The sequence below is a fragment of the Ips typographus genome, linkage group LG4, assembly GCF_016097725.1.
Source record: "Ips typographus isolate SLU linkage group LG4, UJ_Ityp_2.0, whole genome shotgun sequence".
NCBI lineage: Eukaryota > Metazoa > Arthropoda > Insecta > Coleoptera > Curculionidae > Ips > Ips typographus.
Window position 1 is genome coordinate 9712249 of NC_138425.1, and position 20348 is coordinate 9732596.

The following is a 20348-nucleotide window of genomic DNA, read 5'->3' on the forward strand; positions in this document are numbered from 1 at the left end:
GTCATTGTTTGTGTATACGTGGCCCGATTGCCAATTTAGATAACGCAAGTATTAATGAACGCCATAAGAATGCAGTGAAACAGATTTAAAAAATGCAAACGGTATTTGTAGTCATCAGCAGGCTTTCAGTTTTTTTGCAGTTTGCGAACCATTGACGGATTAAAACTGGTCGTTTTGATTCAGTTTCACTGAGGATTTACGGAATAACGTCCTTTAAAACTTGATTTTGAGGGTTTTTGTTATACGATATGAATCAGTTATGTTTATGACAATTTTCAAATCAAACACACCTCTTAAAAGATAAATTGAATTAATGCACTTTACTAACAGAAACATCGGACATAAAATACGAATTAGCACTATGCCCATGAGCTTACAAATAAATAATAATTAAAAACGGTTGTATGCATATTTAATTAACAAAGCTCTGTAAATAATAAATAGAGTTTTAAAAAGTTTTCATGTAAAATTTTGCAATAATTATAGTAATTCCCAAAAGGCGAGCGTTTCAATCAGTGCCAATTTATTTATTATATTTCCTTTATGTAGGCCAGAAAATGTAAGTTGTCGCGAATACTGTTGCATATTGACCAAGATTTCTCTCATTAACGTTTAAATTTAGGGATATTTGCTGTAGTACCCAGTATTTTTGTTTAACCTGCATACCAGATGGTGGCAGTTTTCGAACCATAACTTATAATATGTAAAATCGGATTAAAACTCTCTGAAAGAAAACAGATTATCAAAAAAAAAAAAAAATGATTGGTAATCTAAGAAATAAACAGGAGGACTGGTATGGACAGTAGTTTAAACGTTTACTTAACCATTTTCCATTGCATATCTGCATATTTTGACTCACTAAGAAAATAACTTGGTTAATCTCACTTTATATGACTACTACTACTAATAACTCTTATTTAGTAGTTGCTTTTATAAGCACCCCACGAAAACTATTTATTATAACTGAACAATGTAATTAATTATTTAGACTGCATCATCGCTCGTTAAAGCTTCAATTGAATTTCCTCATTTGGAACGTTTTTAATGTTAAATATTTTTACATTCACTAAACGGCACAACCTTTTATTTTAATTAATTGCTTTATGTATTACTTAACCTCCACTTTCGGTCGGAATGTAACTGACTAATGTGGTCTTCATTCAACCATCGACTTCAAGAGGGATAAGAAGATGATATCGTCCGGATCCGCCTCAAACTTGATTCTATAAACAGTCGACCACTTTAATTTGCGTAATTAACGTCGAGGATAATATGAGGATCCGGTATCTCAGAAAAGGTTCAATTAACTCAGGGATATGTAACTTAGACTTAAGTTTTGCAAAGTTGTTATCAGGTTTTAGTTAGTTAGCACTAATTACTATATTAGTACTAGTATTATAAAGTTTGATGCAGTTTGGTAAAAGTATCACGTGACACCCATATTTTTCTGACTTTATGATTTTTCAAAGAGAGGAAAAAACGCCTCATTTAACGCTCCATAAGCCTCAACAGCGGCAAAACGGAGAATTTATCTAAATTTGGTGGTCGCTTAAAGTTCTCGAGGCACACGCGAGAGTAAAGACTTAATAATGCCCAAACAAATTATGTAGAAGAAGTGCTTTACATTTTTATTAGGTACAAAATGGCCGGGAAAGTATGTCGGCAAGATAAATGGATCGCACAGATCGCAAGTACTGAGCTTTTAAATGTGGATATAAAAGAATCCTGGACGCTCACAAGTTATGATGGATTAGCGTTAAAGCCAATATCGCCTCACTCTGCGGGGAAAACTGTCTGGTTTATTTGCTATTGTGGCCTCTCTCTCACTCGTCTCTAGGGGAGATTTATACGGACCCGGTTTTTCTCATCCAGATATAATTCGCTTAATATCTGTTTATCTTTCTATCGCTAATCAACTTTATGCCCGTAAAAGTTATATTTTGTTTGCGTTTTGCCTAGAGGATTAATAACTAGTTTCTTTTTTTTTAATACTCTGTACAATGCGTTGTAACTAATGAAGCGTATGTAAACTTTTAGTTAGAAGTTTGAAATGAAGCTTTTAGTGTAAACTTAAGTAGGAAAGAAATGGTCCTAAAACAGACTGGACATTCTTTGAGAAGATTGACCGATATTAAGCTGATAAGCAGACATCTTGCATATGCCATCTTCATATTATAAGAATCTCATCTGAAAATTATTAGACCAAGTAGAAGTTTAGTAGGGTTGAATAATTTAACTTTCCCAAAAGTAATTCATGAGACTTTTATTTCAGCATGACCAAACATATTGTAAGGTTCGAGCACAAAATTAGGGTTGCATGCATTCGATATGGTTGACCATCACAAATTTGCTAAATTAACTCTTGATTTACCTGACAAAAACACTTTTACCTGTACTTTAAGGCTTGATCGCAAATTGAAAGGAAATTTTTTTTCACTTTTAGTATCACTAATAAAGCTCAATTATTAACTGGACTACAATAATACTAACTTCGAAGCAAACAAACAAAGATGATTTTTCTTTCGCATCTCCCCATTGTGTCATAAACGATATGCAACGCTCCTGTTTGCAATTTATAGTCACTAGTGCCTGGACGTAAATGATGTTCTTTTTAAAAAACTTTTCTCCGAGTTCTTTTCTAATTTGCTTATTTTATTTTGCCAACTTTAACCGCAGCTGACCTCAATTTTCCACTTTTACAGGATGCTCCAAGTGCAAACATTTCGCAATACTAATATACACAGATATAAATTTTGATTGTTTAAACTCAAGCCTATTTACTTAAAAATTATGTTATTTAGATTATTACACAATTATCTAAATAATATAAGGGTTCCAATGCACAGCAAAGGGTATATTTATACCAAAGGACCTTAAATTTGATAAAATAACCACTTTGAGCCTTTCGAAAATTGAAAAAATGTAATTTTTTGTAAAAATTATCAATTTTTTTTTGCTCCAAAAAGGTTCCAAACGGCATATTTATACCAAAGAACTTTAAATTAGGTGAAATAAAGGCAAAAAAAGCACTTTGAAATTTTTCATTTTTCAAAAGAATTGAAAGAATGGGTATGGAAAGAATGGTATTAGGGGTCTTTTTTAACTACTTTTTGAGATTCAGTATCTCGGTAAAATGAAGAGCTAGAGATGCGAGTTTTGGCTCATTTTGTAGTATTTTTTATTCCTTTTCTAATGGCGATTTAGCGAAATTGTTTGGAGTTCAAATAAAAAAGTTACAACCTTTCAAAAATTGAAGAAATGACATTTTTGGTGAAAAGTGCAAATTTGGCAGATAATTATTATTATTATTACCCACTTTGATTGTTCTACTTTATTACTGCCTGTAGGACATACACTGGTAAATTTAAAGAACATTTGTAAATTGCTAATCTTTCCAAACAAAAAAAGTCCATGTTTAATGGAGTCTATACTATTTGAAATAAAATTAATGATTTACTTTGAAATGTGCAATGAAAATATAGCAACAACGAACGTCATGAAAACATTCCAAAATTCTGCAAGTGAAACTATTAAACTTCCTGATCAAATCTGCAAAAGGGTTGTTAATTAGGAACTTTAATCTGTTTTATCTCGACCTTATATCTCATGATTTTATTTAAGCCATTTCCTGCAGAAGTTTTTGGCACAAATATGTTTGCCAGATGCCGTTCAGTAAGACTCTGTTTGTTGCTTCTTGAATAGTAGTGCAAATAAATGCTCCGAATCCGCTTTTAATTCAAATTCTAATTGGAAAGATAAATAGCTTGATGTGCTGCAGCTTATTATGTGAAGATGTTTATATATCCAGTTTTCAAATCCAGTTTATGTCTAGAGTTTAATCAACAATAAACGTGTCTTATTTTTTTTACAAATCATGATTTTTGTGTTGGATTAACCTAGTTGTCCTGTTATTTTAGCGTAATGTATGTATTATAAGAAATCACGATAGAGGACGTAAAAGCAAAATTCAAAACATGTTCTGCGGATTTCCAAACTATCGCTTGTTATCTTTTGTTATGAGGGCAAACGATAGGATTATTGGAGTTGCCTTTCAAAATGACGCTCACGTTTTGCTATATTGAGTTTGTGAAACTTAGTTGGGTGTTGAGATTAAAAAGATGCCAGCAACTGCAGCCAATGTTGTTTTATTTAAGTTTTTTTTTGTCTATTTTGGTTTCTACAGCTCATCGTGTGTATAATTTCTGTTCAGACTGTTCATAAAAGCTCCGACATTTAGAGTAAAAGCGTACGCATTCCACACTCTTGTTAAAGTTCTTTTTAAGAATACTTTAACTTTTTTAAAAGCTTGACGTGAAACGTAGTATCCTAGAATATGTGGAGCAATATTGGCTTAACGCTAATCCATCATAAGTTGCCGGGAGCCACGGTTTCGGATTCTTTTATGTCCAAGCTTAAAAGCCCAAAGCCCCTCAGTTCATTCCACACATTTGTCATCTCTGTTTTATTTTCCGTCCATTTTGTATGTTATAAAATGTAAAGCAGTCGCCTCTTTCGTTTTATTTTCTATCGTTATAGACGGCTTTGATATGTCCGTGCCAAAGCTAAAATAAATGGAACACCAGATACTCTAATTGTTATGCATCTATTGAGATTTATTTTACGACTTCATTGTTCAGGCATACTCTTTTTTGTACTGTTATCTGGGAATAGTGTTCCGTTTGTTTATTTGTTTTGTACAAATTTTATTTAATTTTATTTTACGCCGACAAATTATTGAAAGTAGCTAGTTAATTATGACAATGTTTCATGTTTCAAGATGTTTCTTTCATTTTTATTGTTTTGAATTGAGTTTGACCACTACTGACTTAGTCAGTGGTGGTCTTGGGTCATTTTTAACTTAATGACATCTATTTTTCAAACAAACCTTTTTAGTGCGTAGAGATGAAAATATGAAATCTTAACTGGCACACTAAACTTGTCAAAGTTTGGAAAACTAAACAAACATTTTCTACCATTTTATGTCGATAAGAGACATCTAAATTGTATACAAAATGAAATACACAAACACACGCTATTGGAGATTTGCTACTGTTCTTATATTACCTTTGTAAATTTAACTGGTTGTAATTCTGCTACATAATTGTCACTCTATCCTTTAGTTTATACAGAATAATTAACCACACATGAAAATTTATTACTCCAGTTTACTGAAATCCATTAACAAATAATATAATATTTATATGTATAAATCGACGGTAAGCTAGAATGTCAGATTTGCGACTACGATTAGGTTGACAATAATTATTTATTTAACAGAAAACTAGGACGTTGATCTGGTATGAAAAGAGGAATGATTTATAACAGAAAGATTAGCATTTCGATTCAGGACCAAACAATAATACTTCAGCTGGCTCCCTTTGGCTAAAGATTTCTTTATACATTTTTGAAATGCCGAAACAGCTGCTCCAAATATGTATGTGTACATGTGCAGTTGAAAATTTCTATGTCATTGTAGCGGATAATTGATGATGTCAATAAATAGTTAGTAGTAATTAACTGTACAAAAAAATAATTTATAGAGCCATCATTAAGAATCACACGATAACGCCTAAATAATGCATTAACTTAAAACGATCATTAGTATTCTTGGAATGATTATTTTTGTTCGCAGCAATAAAATCGTAATGTGGGAATTTACGGTATGCAAAAACAGACTGATTCTGACAAAGATCTGGGTCAACTTGTAAAACAATATGAAGCAAAGTTACTTAAGTAAAGTTTTAAACGTTTTAAAGCGAAAAGCGCTGATCGAACTGTCAGAACAAACTCTCGGGAACTTTCTTGGATGTAAGCTACACTTCAGCAGCCGGAACTTTTGTACTTAAATATTTATAAAACCGCAGTAATCGGATTAGATTCATATCTCCGTGTTTTCCTGAGAAGTGAGTCGCTATGTAAATATGTTTTTAAGCTGGTTATTATGCGACTTGACTTGGGGACTTTGTTACGGGTGCAGTTGGTGATTTTTCAGATTTACCTTTAGTCATACACAGTGATTTTATTGAGTTTCAGAAAAAGTTTTTTTAATACTTATTTCTTAAATATTGCAATACGTTTTGTCTGCTTTGCACTAGTGTGAAGATCATTAGAAAATTCAATACATTTTACAGGTGAGTTTTGCTGTACTTTTTTGATAAAGATAATTTGTCTTGCAACAATCTTCCACGACTTCATTTATTATTTATGTTTTTTTGGAAAAAAATTTAGTAGGGGTTTGGCAACACTGTCGTAACTGGTGTTTGACAAATTTATTATTTGACAATCAGAATTTTACATTATGTTATTAATGTTACACAGAAATCAAATATTACTGATTTTTTTGTAGATGTGGCAATCAGTAAAATATTTCTGATGTATTTTTAGTATTCAGGTCAATTTTCTTGGGAATTTGTTTCTGTTGTATATTTTTCAAAAACATTTTCACTTACATCCAAAAAATACCGCCCATTCAGCTTAATACCAGTCAAGTTGAAGTTTTGCCAGCAAAACAAATACTTGCACCTGACATAATTTTCAAATGAAATGGTTATTTTGCACATTTCCCGCATTCTTCATCAAGTAGTGTCATTTATTATTATAGAAAGACTTTCTGAATATATTATCTTACATTACATAATACATTCTTGGTATTAGTATGACATAAATCAGTCAGAGAAAAGTAATTTAAACGATTTTCACTTAGAAACTAAAGGAATACTTTTACATAAAAAACTGGTCAATTTAGGGGTATTTAAGCGGCCCTTTATAATGTTAATTATCATATTTTTTACTCTTGACATTTATGAGAAACACAGATTGATATCAATTGAAAAACATTGAGGTGATTTTTATCAGTCGTTAATGTCGTTCATTGTCAGTTTAACAAGTCTAGCTGAAGAAACGGTTTGTAGTTGAATGACTTCTATTTGGTAAAATATGTTCCATAGCTTTGCTAGATTGTAAATCTAACATGTTTTGGCCTGTAAACATTCTGAATATTTCACTAAAAATAAATGTCTCCATATTTTAGTCTGGTCTTAAAATATTCATTAAAGGAATACACGAGTGTCTTTTAGTAATTAAGCAAGCATTAAATCTAATCTAAACATTAGAGTGCATTTCGAGACAGACCTAAATTTCAAGAGTAGATGCAGGTATTTGAGTGACGCAGACCTTGGCTTTCAGGTTGCATAAATATTATATAAATAGACCTGTTCTGCATAAGGTCGCCGAACTTCACTGTTTTCACTGCCTCGTTTATTAATAAAACCTCGTCCCGACCAAGATTTATTGCTGTGCATTCAGCATGTTACTACCTTTGGTCTGTATGGAAAAAGTTGCAGATTAATATAATCGTGATAAGTGGTTGTGACAAGGAGCGCTCAACGATAAGCTTAACCTTACTGACAAGCCTTCTAAAACATTAAACAGCCAACGCACTTTATATCTCACATATTAACCACGCTGTTGTCTGTACGGAGCCTCTAAACTAGTTAATACTTCACTTATACTGTATTACACTGAATGCCTGTAAATGGCATTTTCTTGAGCAGTCAACCCCTATATTTTGTTATTTCATTGATTTCTACTTACGTTAGCTTTGGTTTTTCTTAGACAAGTGGAGAATATTTCATTATTTTTTTTTTTTTTAGCAAAATGTTGTTTGAGTCAGATGACACAAATAATTCCATGTCTCCAATAATTCAAAATTTTTTTCAATAAAAAAATTAAGGGCGTTTTTGAAATATTTATGTTTTTAGGTTCAAAACAGTTTTTCTTCAAATGATTTTTTCCTTCAGAAAATTTTCGTACCAAGTTCTGCAACCCCTCATTTTTTTCGTAAGAAAACTCCAAAAATAGGTTGAAAAAATAGAAAGAAATTTAATTTCTTATTTTTCAAATCCGTATAAAATTTCCTATAAAATAAGCTAACAAAACAGTAAAAAAGGCGGTCAGAGGGGGCTGTCAAATTTTCAACTGCCAGAAACACAGTTTTAAGGAACATCTGCTCCAAAATCAGTTGTAAAACCTACTTGTAGCAATCGGATCACCTTTTTAAACACATTTTTGGAATCCTCATTAAACTTCCTATCCAATGATCTCAAAAAAAAAACACTAAAAATTCGGTTTAGTACGGGAGAAAATCGCAGTCAAAAAGTGAACTGTAAAATGACGTTTTAAACTACAGTCTGTAACAAAATCGCATGTAAAATCTACTTGTAGTGACCGGATCACATTTCTAAACACATTTTTGGAATACTCATTAAATTTACTATCCAATAATCTAAAAAAGTTCTACAAATTCGATACAATCCGGGAGGACGGTAAAATTGACGGTTTAAAGGACACTCTGCGACAAAATTGCCTGTAAATCCCACGTGTAGTGACCGGATCACATTTTTAAGCACATTTTTGGAATCCTTATAAAATTTCCTATCCTAATCTAAAAAAAAATACCAAAAATTCGTTACAGTTTGGAGGAAAGTGCAGTCAAAATTTGAACTGTAAAAATGGCGGTTTTTAAAGGACAAAATCTCCCGTAAAACTCACTCGGAGGGTTAATTAAGATTGATTTTATTATGGATTAGTGAAATAATTTTTAAATGGCAACTACATCTTTTTATTATTACAACAAACAGTCAAATGACAAAAATTGAGTTTCAGAACTCTGTATTTCTGAAGGAAGATTTTTTTTTTAACTGACTATAACCTGTTTTTGCTCAATAAAGATTTCAATCACCCTATTCGGCCATGGACCTGCAAACTCAACAACTTCATCTTTACGCATAATTGTTACTCTCAGTCAATAAATTATTGCAAAAAAAATAATCAGTTACCGATTCAATAAACGTAAAAAGTAATTTTGCAGCTCATTAACGCCCAGACTGGGTTATCAACAACCGTCTAATTAGTATCCGACATGTAAAATGATCACCGGTTGCGTATCAGCGGTATCTCTTCTTCTTATGTTGCAACTGACGCATTAAGCCGCTTCTGGGCAATTAGTTGGAGATTTTGCGAGGCGAAAGGCAACTTTTCCGAGGAAACTCAAAGTCAATCCCTATCATAGATACAGTTTAGTTAGGAAGTCTCCGAGCGACCCGACGAGCTACGTGTGGTCTTTACCAAGCTGGTAACGTCGAATTTTAAACAAGGGGGCTTTTGCAGCTATTTTAGACCCTCATCTCTTCTTTTATATTCCGGCACGCGGAGCATTTTAAGAAGATACAATTTTTTTGGCGGTTAACCGATAAACACGTACTCATCCGTATCAAATCTAGTTTGCCATCTGATCCGGTAACGTCATCGATATGATGTCATTACAAAAATGGTTACAGTACTGTTAAAACCGGTGGTGAACCATCTGGTCGCAATTTTTCAATCGATTTGAGATCGTTTCCAACTTATAATATCGAACATTTTGCTCATATTCATGCAAACGCAAATGATACATGAGCCAAGCTAATTTAGCGCGCTTTATCAAAAATTCATAGAGAAAACAGGAAACGCATTCGTTTTCGTCAAAGAAAAAAAAAAACAAAAAAGTGACGGCGGCCTTTGGTCGTGTACGTCTTGCAGTGCTTTCATCCAAGGAGATTACATGCAATAAAATTAAATAATTTATACCGCAGGAACGTATGAAAGTTGCACTAGAAAACTAAAAATATAAACCAGCATAGGGGTGTATGTTTAAAAGTAAGTGGTCACGTTTCTAGGGCAAACGTACACCCGGAAATACCGGATAATAATCGCGTCATGCATTTTTGCCATGCCATTTTTATGGAAATATTGCGGCGCGTCCGGATTTCTGGATGATTCTGCTTGGTTTGGATGAAGCTTTTATAAAAAAATTCTATCTCAGATTTATTTACAAATATAATGCATACGGAACATTTTATTACCCCAGTGGAAATTGATGAATTTAAGAAAAGCGTTGGTATATTTTTCAACGAGCGTGTAACGATGGTTATTATAAGATGAAGATTTGTGGAATCATCTAAGAGAATAATAGCCTTTATACGCAAGAAGTAGTACTGGATTTCTTATTCACCGCCAGAAGCTGAATTTTATACTTAATACATTATAAACTCCATTTTTAAAATCTTAAAAGTCACGTGAGTTTTAGGAGCGTTAAAAATATCAGTCTAAACTTAAAAACTGTCACATGACATTTTAATCTTAAAAGAGTCACGTAACTTTTAAAATTAAATTTGATAATTAAAAATAGTTACGTGACCATTTTTACCTTAAGAGCGATGTGAATTTTTTGAAAAAATATCAGTTTAAGCTTAAGAACTGTCACGTGACTTTTTACAAATACGATTTTGCTTTTTAAAACATTAAAACAGTCACGGCCTTAACGCTTCCGTTTTGACATTAAAAAAGTCACGTAACATTTAAAATTAAATTTTATGATTAAAAATAGTCACGTGTCCGTTCAATCCTACAAGAAGTGCGACTTTTAAAAATATCAATATAAACTGAAAAACGGTCACGTGACCTCTAAAATAATATTTTGGCATTTGAAACAGTGACGTGACATTAAAGATTTTGTTTGACGTTAAAAAATACTATCTGACTAAACTATCTATTTCGACTGAGCGTAGCTCTGTAGTTGAAGAGCTACAAATAAATGTAAATACGCAAAGTTGTAGAAAATTTCATCCTCTACAAGAGTGTATTAAGGTATTTTTGCTATTAGGGGCCTCCTCAATCAGTTACAAGGCAAAATGTGAAAGGAAGCACCTAACTGCTTTTTTTAAAGTAACTTAATTTCGACACTTTCAATGTAATATAGTTAAGATGTGATATTTCTGGTTTTTCTCAATATTTATAAATATTATTTATTTAAAAAAGGTATTATTTATATGGTTTATTGCATTTTCGTATGCCTGTTTCTTGACAATTACATACAAGCCAATCATATACATTTTGTGGCTTATACATATACTCTGGTATATTAGAACTATTAGGCTCTGTTGTGCAATCACAGTTCAAAGACCGGTTCAGTTGAACTGCGACTAGTAGTTGCTTTGCCATATAGAATACATTGCTGTCAAAGTGACGTTTCTGAACAACTGGGCTTAAGCAGTATCTAAAGAACGGTTCAATGTTTTTTGAGTTTTGAGTGTTATTTAGATTGAGTTCAAAGTTCAATCACTAAAGCAAAGCGAAGCTCTGTTGTCAATTGTGTGAAGTCTTCAGTTTCGAACCGAACTTATTATTTAACAACATCAAACAATATTTATTTGTTCACATAAGATCAGACCGTTAATCTCCACTCATCCACATTATCTAAACATTTTAGTTTTTTTGTTTGTTTTTGTGTTTTTTGGATTTGAATTTGCGTACAATGTTGTATCAGTCGACATCTGAATCATCAGTACGACGGTTCAATTCACGGATTTTAATTTTAATTCGTTGATCATTTTATATTTGTGTGCGCGATTTGGTAAGGCTTTTACTCTGTTAATTGTTTTTTACTAACTTATACAACTTTAGTCATTTTTATCATTTATTCATTAACAACATAATCGTTTAGTTGCTGTTATTAATAACATATTCTGTTACTGTTGCCCAATTGGCTGTGTGGAGTGAATAATGAAATAGGTATGACTTGATTGGCCAATAGCAGTGATTTTGAATTTAGAATTTACTGAGGTGTGGAATTGATACCATTATTAAGTCTCATGTGGAGAAAAAGGTAAATTTATCAAGTCTAAGGGCAACCAAATCATAAGTTATACATATATTTCAACTAAGATACATTAAACGATAAATGACTTTTACTATTTTTTACTTACTAAATAATCATTCCTTCTGCAAAAACTCTCTCCCATTTTGTTTCATTGTTGGTTGTATCATCGAAACACATGTCCTAAATATTCAAAAACTAACTTCGGTTCGTATGTATGTGGCGTAGCCGCAAACCGAACCTCTTCATCTTTCTTATAACACCATCTTTAAACGCCTTCTGACACTTGGATTTCCCAACATTGTTCTTACGTGGAATCGCAAATAAAGAAAGGCGATTTTTTCGAGATTTATGTTGTGCTAACATTTTGAAAGTGGATATCCGTATTCATTCTTTATTGGTTGTGTTCGATGCATACGTGAAAGTGTGTTTGTAATGCTTTTAGGAGGCTCTTTAGGGTTAAGGGTCGGTTATGTAAAAGCTAGTTGAGTCCCGGTTAAGTTTATGTGAAAAGCATACTTTTGGAAAGAATTTTGATTGTTAATCTTTAAAGCTTTAATTATTCCGGAAAATTAAGAAGATTGTGATTCAGTAGAATAATTAAAGTGTTAAATATTTCTTGTTTAATCCATTGTGTTTATTGTTTCAATCTCTTGACTATGTTCTTCTCAATAAGTGTGAATTAGAGTTTTATAAGCAGACAAAAGTAACATAGAGTCATATGACACTAAATTAAAAAAATGTTGTTCCTCTAGTAGGTATTATATGTATTTCCATTTAATAGTTGCTTCCGACAAAACGAGATAAAAGAAGGTTCATCAATGTTTAAGGAAGACAATGTCTTTTGAAAAAGGTACCTATAAAAAGTGAAACGTCTTGAAAACAACAACAAATAAAAAAACTAAAAACAAACAAGTAAAAAGATGCAGGAAATGTAGTAACATTTTTCTATGACAGAAAACATGCATCTTATCTAGTATACGAAGTTGCTGCTGGTTAATGTTGTTGAATGTCTGCTAATTTGTTTGGATTAGCTTGTCTTGTCCTGTCTTCATTCTCTGGATTACATGCAGACCGACGACTGCTAGTTGATTGGGTGTCTCTAATTTGGAACTTTCGGCACCGTCTCAGTGGACTGTTAACTAACTATTAGAGACTTACAAGACTAAAATGTTAATAGTGTTCATAACCTGATAAAAAAAGAACTCTTTTTTGTGGATAACCCTCCATCAGCGTACACAACTCTAAAAGTAAGTTTTCGACGCGGAAAAACTTCTCTGTTCAATTATTAATGGCATATAACTGCGGTAAACAGGAAAAAAGCGGGGAGCGAAAAATCCGGACGTCATAATTCACAATTTGTCCGTCATCGATAGGCGCCGAAATTAGGCGTCGCGGCGTGCCGGGAAAAGCGACGACGACGTCCTTTTGGCTGGTCGACGGAGGCGTAAAGCCCTTCGGGAATAGTAGGCGCGTGCCTCGACTCTCGATGATGCCTTTGTGGTCACGTTAAATCCTTTCGTGCTTTTTTTTACAGTGCCGTACTTTTTGTTGTTTGATTTAGGACTATTTTTTGATTTACAATAGATGGAAAAAATGATCGATCCGAATTGCTTTTGCCAAAAAACTTAGCATCATCAGAAGATGATAAATGCTATTAATGGAAAAGCTTTGACTCCTTAAACAACACACAAGTTCCAATGTTCAAAAATCCAAATGGACGTTTATCCGATGTGATGCTTCATATAATTTCTTACAACAACCTTGTTTTGAAGAAATCTATACTGGTTACATTAACAGCTAGCAACTACTTTGAGCTTTCTGGTTTTCTTTGATTTTATAACATAATAAATCTTTCTGCAACTGATCCAAATTCACTTCTTATACTCACTTGAAGTGACAGATGATTTGATTTAATCAACTGCCATATTTAACGAACGCTGACAAAAGAGCTTTTAAAGATTGTTATCGTCTTTAAGCCTCTCAGAAAATCAATTAAGCTGCAACTAAAGGGATTTAATCGCGACATTTAAATAATATAATTAATTTACACTTAACTCAGGTAGATTTCATTTAGACTTTTTTTGCACACGATTTATGTGTCGCAACTCGAAACTAGTTTTTAAAATACTAATAGTAATTCAATAAAGAAAAAAAAGCTGGTTTAATCTATTTTTGGACCGTCACTGTATGTAAACGTATTATTAGCTATAAAGAGCTTTGAAGGTTTCTTTCACTATGTTAACATCTGGCATCAGTTTTAACATCCTCGAGTTGCTGTTAATAATTTGTACTGACATGTTCTGTCACTACTTAGATTAAGTGGGTGGTTACTAAACGCGACACTTAATTATTGTTTTGTTTGTACTCTTAAGTTAATTATTAATATAATATAATAATCACTATACTGCACAATTTACCAAAAGCAGCAATTTGGTGAAGAAATTTGTGAAATGTTTCAATCATTCCCTTAACACATGCAAAATTTATTGTTATTAATTATCTTAAAGTTACTGTTAAATTGCTGTGCGTCACTGTTAAAAGCCGAAAAATAAGTTTTATTGCCTATATAAGATCGAAGTTCATACCGATAAAATTTTATTGAATAAGTATTTTAAATTCTCCTAGCAAAGTTTGATATTATCAAATATTTTTTATTATTACTAAATACTAAATTATGGCAAATTTCAATAAACGTTACGCCACTGTAAATTACGTTTATTATAGGGTCTGGTTAAAATCTCCTGGTGGCTTCTAAACGTCCTACTCGATTTTCGCCACTGACTAGGGGATCGTTTTCTACTTAATTCACATTTAATTAGTTGAGTCTACTCTTCTCCTTTTTATGAGCACAAATTACATCATGATCTACAGAACACGAGAACTGCATTTAAAGTTGGATTTTATTGTTAGATTAATTTCAGTTTAATTAGTGTAAACTTTGACGCTGATTAACATAACTTCATTTTTTCAGGAGGACGAAGACTTAGTTTTCGACAATTTAGATGTAGCAAATTTCCAATCTCTGAGGATACCAAGGGAGTCGTCAGATATCTATAGTAAATTACCTCCTAGTCAACTAGATGAAGAAGACCAAGAACATTGGTTAACGCGGACTGTGAATAGAATAAAAAGAAGTATAGGTAAGTCCTGTATTGTTACCTTTATTTATTTCTGCACCATTTTAATTAAACCTATTTTAGGAAACCTATTTTCAAGTGAAGAAAAACAACCTAAAAGCAAAAGTCATTTAAACCAAAAGAGAGATGAGAGTTTTTATCGAAAAAACCATAGAAGTGAAGGACATCATTCTGATCTTCATCGGAATCATCGGCAAGTGGATTATGATGTAAGTATAGTTCACTTTATTATATTATTACTGTGCTGTTATCAAAACTGTTAAACATATTTTAAAATTTATAGGATGTAGAGGAAGACCCGGATTATGTAAGTTTTAAAGAAAATAAAATGCTTTACTGCTTAGACAGTAACATGGTTTTTGATTTAACTGCAGCGTTTCAACTTTTTTGATTAACAATCTTTCTTTAACTGAATCTTTTTAATTTTTTTACTCTGTGGTATTTTGCGTTTATTTAGAAGGTAGACGACTAATGTTTTTTTTTGTTTTAATATTGTTTTCTGAGATGTCCTGAATGTGGAACTTTCTGAAACCGTAGAAGCAAGGGAGCTTAAATAAGACTTCTTAGAGGAGAAATTTTTTAATCCACCCTGTACTTTTTGCGTTTTCAGAGATTGTACATATTGAAAGTGATACCTGTACACAAAGCCACGTTGCAAATAAGCTTTTTTGTAAACTTGCAATAATTTGTATTTTTAACTAAGTATTATTATTAAATATTCAAAAATTGTAGGATGAAATGGAACTTAACGGGTACAATGACAACTCTGATGTGGTCATCAAAGTAAGTTCAATGTTGTGGACGTATCACAATGTGAACAATTTTAGACATAATGTCTGAAAGATACTTGTTGTGTCCTTATTATGATTAACTATTCAATATTTGCTGTTACTATATCTTTCTTCTGCATTAAAAGGAAAGCAAACAGTGACAAACTTTTGGTATTAATCATTATTTAATTACATACCTGTTGAACTGATCATCAATATACGGATTTGTGATCATGTTTGCAACATCTCACTAGTAAAGTTTGTTCTAATTTTCTGTAGGATCTTGGGCAAGAACTCGACACTTATGATACGTTAAATCCAGATGAAGTAAGTTAAAATTTTACGGAAGCTGGTATTTTGAGCACAATCTAAATTACACGATTCTAAAATTGTAGGGGCAGGTTGAGGATAATAATGAAGACGACATTGATTATAATGATGATGTAAGTCATTTACGTGATGATATTCGTCTTTGGTTAAATTGGTCAATAAGCAAATTTAATCTAATTTTAGTTAAACGAAGATGGATTCGAGCCCATTCATCGAGGTAGTGATGTAAGTTTAACAAATCAATGGGCTCATTTATCTCTTCACATTGTGGCTCTACGCTCACCAAATGCCATTTATGTCATTGGTTGTGGTAATTCTAAGTATCTTTGCAAATGATCATTTGGACCATTGATGTATCTACATCCTACATAAATTCACAAAAGTGTTATTACACTATATTTTTCCAGAGAACACATACTAATTTTCATTTTTTAACCTGTTCAACTTATGGCATGCTCTTAGAATGATGGGTTGGTGTAACAGGAAATGCGCATGACATAACATTTACTATCATTTGGTGATTTAACAGGGTGGCCTAAGGATTAATAGGTCAAGAATGTTGTAAATATTATTCAAATTTGCCATAACCAATATTCTCATCCTGTTTATTCTTATTTCCACCCTCTTTATTGTTTTCGACTAAATATCTAACTAACTACCCAAAAAATTAAGTAACACTATTTAGCCACTACATGAGGCATTTAAAGCTCGATTTATAACTAAAAAACTAAATATTTATGATAAAACTAATTTGTAAAACTCATCTATAATTTTTAATAATTTCTTAATTAAACTAATAAATGACTACAAAACACTTTGCGTTTATATCTATATTAATACAGTAATTCTAAAATTGTCTTTCTAGTTCTTGTTGTAAAATTTCCGTTCACTTCTGAAACTCTTGACATTAAATTTACTAATTGTTGTAGTAATATACACTTTATATTACATCTTAACGACTTACATTTATTTGATTTAAACTGATTTTTTTTTGTAATATTACATCCTAAAATCTTTGCCCATAATACTTTTTTTAAGATAAAGTTATAACTTCCAGCTTTAAAACCGGATAATATTGTATATCAATAGGGGATAGGGCTAGTGCATTACTATGACATGTTGGGTTTGCTTTATTTGTTGTTCTAGTTCTTTGTCACTAAAATGATTTCTGTTCGCAGGAAGAATCAATGAATTTTCATCCTGATGGGTAAGTTAGTAAGAAATATACTTTTTTTAATTAATGTTAAAACTGTTAATATTCAAATTTTTTTTGAATTTTGTTCAGTCCGGATGATGATGAAGATGATGAGGATGATGATGATACTTTTGGTTCTGGAAAGTCTTCCGGCGATGGCGAAAACAACCCGTCCCATGATATAGAAAACTTACCTATTAGTAAGTACTAGTAAGACTTTCAAACACAAAGTACACTTTCTAGAAAATTGCAGCTCAAAGTTAACATGGGATTAAACTGAGCTTTTTAACGCACATTTCACCCTTATTCTTTATTCCACAATATGTTTTTTAATAATAATATATGTTAACTTATGCTAATTTTTTTTTAGCTTGATGTGAAAGTAGATCTAACTTAATTATTTTTTTAGAATACTACAGGGTCATTATGTCCGTTGCGGAATTTTATGACGCCAAGTTTGGAGATAGAAACAGTGAGGAATTTATGAAATTCGCAGAAAAAATTGTATCTGGTCTGGAAAAACTATTACGACCAAGACGTGCATCCTACACTCCAAGTTTTATTAGTATAAAGTAAGTATCATTTTTATCACAGTTTATAAAGGGTTAAATATAGCATGTTCCATTAATCTCATTTATCGATTTGAATCAAATAATGCAAAGCAAAATATTTCAATAAAGAAATTCTTGTTCAAAGTACTAATATACAAAAAAGAGTTCAACATTCGATTAGACGGCAAACCGAATAAAAGCCTATTATTAATTTGTAATGTGACTAAAAACACATCCTTTTTTACTTTTGGCATTTAGGCTAAAATTATTAAACAATTTTACTCAAAGAACGTGTTAATACAACTTTTAGTATCCACTTGTCGATTTTTCATGTTGAATGAATGTTTTTTGTTTACTATATTGAAACATTATTTAGCCCGAGTATGTTTAGTCATATTAATGCATTTTTTTAAATTGTAGAAAACATCCATTTGATAACGCCAAAGTGTTAGCAACTGTAGACCTACAATGTACAGGAATGTGTGACAGTGAATACACAGAATCAACCATTTTAAACGAAATTCAAACCACAAATCGTCTGGGATCTGCCATTGTAGAACCTGACCGATTTGCGTTTAGGGCTTATGGCGGTAAGTTTATCTATTAATCGGCCGTTATAATTATATTCCAGGCGTAATACTTCAAACCTATGGTATGATATAACTCAGCTAGACACTAAATACCGTATTTTAATTTTTCGTTTTGGTTTTGAGTTTATTTTATTTGCGCACAGTAGGTACACCTACTTGTGAAGTAAATGAGTTACAATGCAAAAGCCGTCAATGCGTAGATGCAAATGTTCGCTGTAATGGAATAATGGATTGTAATGATAATTCCGACGAAATAGGCTGTCCTAAGCCGGAAGTAACTACTACACCTTCCACCACCCCAGGTAGGTCTTGCTTTTTTTTTTGGTTTGTGCCCAAAAATTTTTTTGTGATCAACAAGTATTTTTTATTTCTCTTTTTAACCGGGTCTCATATTTCCAACACTCCATATCATATAACATAGCTCGCATGTCTGAAGAGGACGTAACACCAACCATTCCCACTACAACAACTACGTTCACTACTCCAACAACGACGCCAACAATGACGACGACAACCACAACGACGACCACAACCACGACCCCTACCACTACTACGTCTTTTTCAGACTTTGGTAGTGGAGATGGGGATGACGGCCCAGGCAGAGCTGATGACCTTGCAAATTGCGACAATGGAAGACAAACCTACTATGGCGATCAAAGATGTGACAGAATTCTTCATTGTGACGATGGATCCGACGAAAAGGATTGTCCATGTAATAATTTTTGTTTCTGTTGGTTATTGGATCATGGGCTTAACCAGAAAACGGGACCAGTTTTTCGGTCTTGGGTCTTACTAACGTATTATGTGTTTTGTTTTTTTGTGGCGGATGTTAAAATGTCTAACATGTTACTGTCTAATGTTTTTTTGTTTGTATTTGATGTTATAATGTAAGTCGCTCTTAGTTTTTTGGCTAATTTATATGAAAAAATGCTTTTAGCTTAGTTTCATTTCACTATAATTTAGCATTAACTATAAAGACACAACTGAACTGCTGTCAGATTTTGGTCTAAAATTCCAAGTTTCATAAAACCAATTACTTTTAATCATGCATTCAGAATATGTGACCCCATAAAATTTTAATAACCCTGCTTGTATTAACAATAATCTAAGGTAGTAAATTATTAGAATGAGGAAAAAGGAATACACTGTATCTGTAGTATGATTAAATGTAAAATGTATCCGTGGACGCCTTGGTGACGGTTTGTGCTTACTTTTCCTACCCTTGCATAGGGCATAATATAAGTTTTGTGAAATAGGAGTAGATTTGTAAAAGTAGTCAGCTATTTTTCTACAGCTGGTTTTAATTAAATTTTTGTCTCATAAAAAGAAAAAGTTTGTCAAACATACTTTAACATTTTTATCCATATTTTATTACACAGCTGCTTGAAAGTATTTATGTTTTGAAGAATGTTTATTAGTTATTTCGTCATGCCCCAGACATGAATTATTTGTGTGGAATTTTTTTTCATCTGCTTTAGATACATTTAGAAAGAAGCCAACTGACTGAGCACTCAAAAGAAAGTGTATATCAAAAATATGCTAAAAATATGTTAAATGTTAACTCGAGTTTACATAAAACATCCAGTTGAAAAAACATTATAATTTAATAATCCACATTTTATTATCATTATTAAGCAAATTTTGTAAACGTTGACTGTCGTTTAAAGGTAAAACGTATTTTGTGTTAATATATTTATTATTTTGACAACTTTTCTAGGCAGATACACAACTTGTAAACTTAATTTCTAAGAAGTTTTCAACAATTTGAACACCTGACAAGAATTTGTGTTTAAAACTGGTTAAATTTGGTGTTTTATGAAGTGGTGCAAGGTGTTTTAAAAATGAAACATATTTTCAACTTTTTTGTTTAAAAAAGTAAGTTTGTGTTGGCCAAATTTTACACAAGAAAGTAAGGTTTACAGCCATTTTGATTAAACCGTCTTGTAATTATCTACTATACTTTAAATTAGGATTAGTGTCTTTTACAAAGACGCTTGCTTCTAAGCATATCTAAGATTTTTCTAAAAAATGAACTTTGATGAAGTAACATTTTTAGAGATATTGGGGCCTGTTCCAT

The 20348-nt window shown here is 32.1% G+C and overlaps 1 protein-coding gene across 32 annotated transcripts in view; it reads left to right on the plus strand.

Moving 5' to 3' along the window:
* The window catches only part of trol (terribly reduced optic lobes), a 141726-nt gene that overhangs the window by 39368 nt on the left and 82010 nt on the right, over positions 1–20348 (plus strand). For 26 of the 32 annotated variants that reach the window (XM_081977377.1, XM_081977375.1, XM_081977387.1 and 23 more), the window contains exons 2-14: positions 14670–14838; positions 14899–15044; positions 15119–15142; positions 15568–15618; positions 15885–15932; positions 16001–16048; positions 16119–16160; positions 17114–17142; positions 17221–17330; positions 17540–17702; positions 18102–18271; positions 18415–18573; positions 18693–18983. In XM_081977377.1, coding sequence (XP_081833503.1) covers positions 14670–14838; positions 14899–15044; positions 15119–15142; positions 15568–15618; positions 15885–15932; positions 16001–16048; positions 16119–16160; positions 17114–17142; positions 17221–17330; positions 17540–17702; positions 18102–18271; positions 18415–18573; positions 18693–18983 — 1450 coding nt within the window. The remainder of the gene's footprint in view (positions 1–14669; positions 14839–14898; positions 15045–15118; positions 15143–15567; positions 15619–15884; positions 15933–16000; positions 16049–16118; positions 16161–17113; positions 17143–17220; positions 17331–17539; positions 17703–18101; positions 18272–18414; positions 18574–18692; positions 18984–20348) is intronic. The other 6 variants (XM_081977376.1, XM_081977393.1, XM_081977382.1 and 3 more) reach the window with 6 other exon arrangements.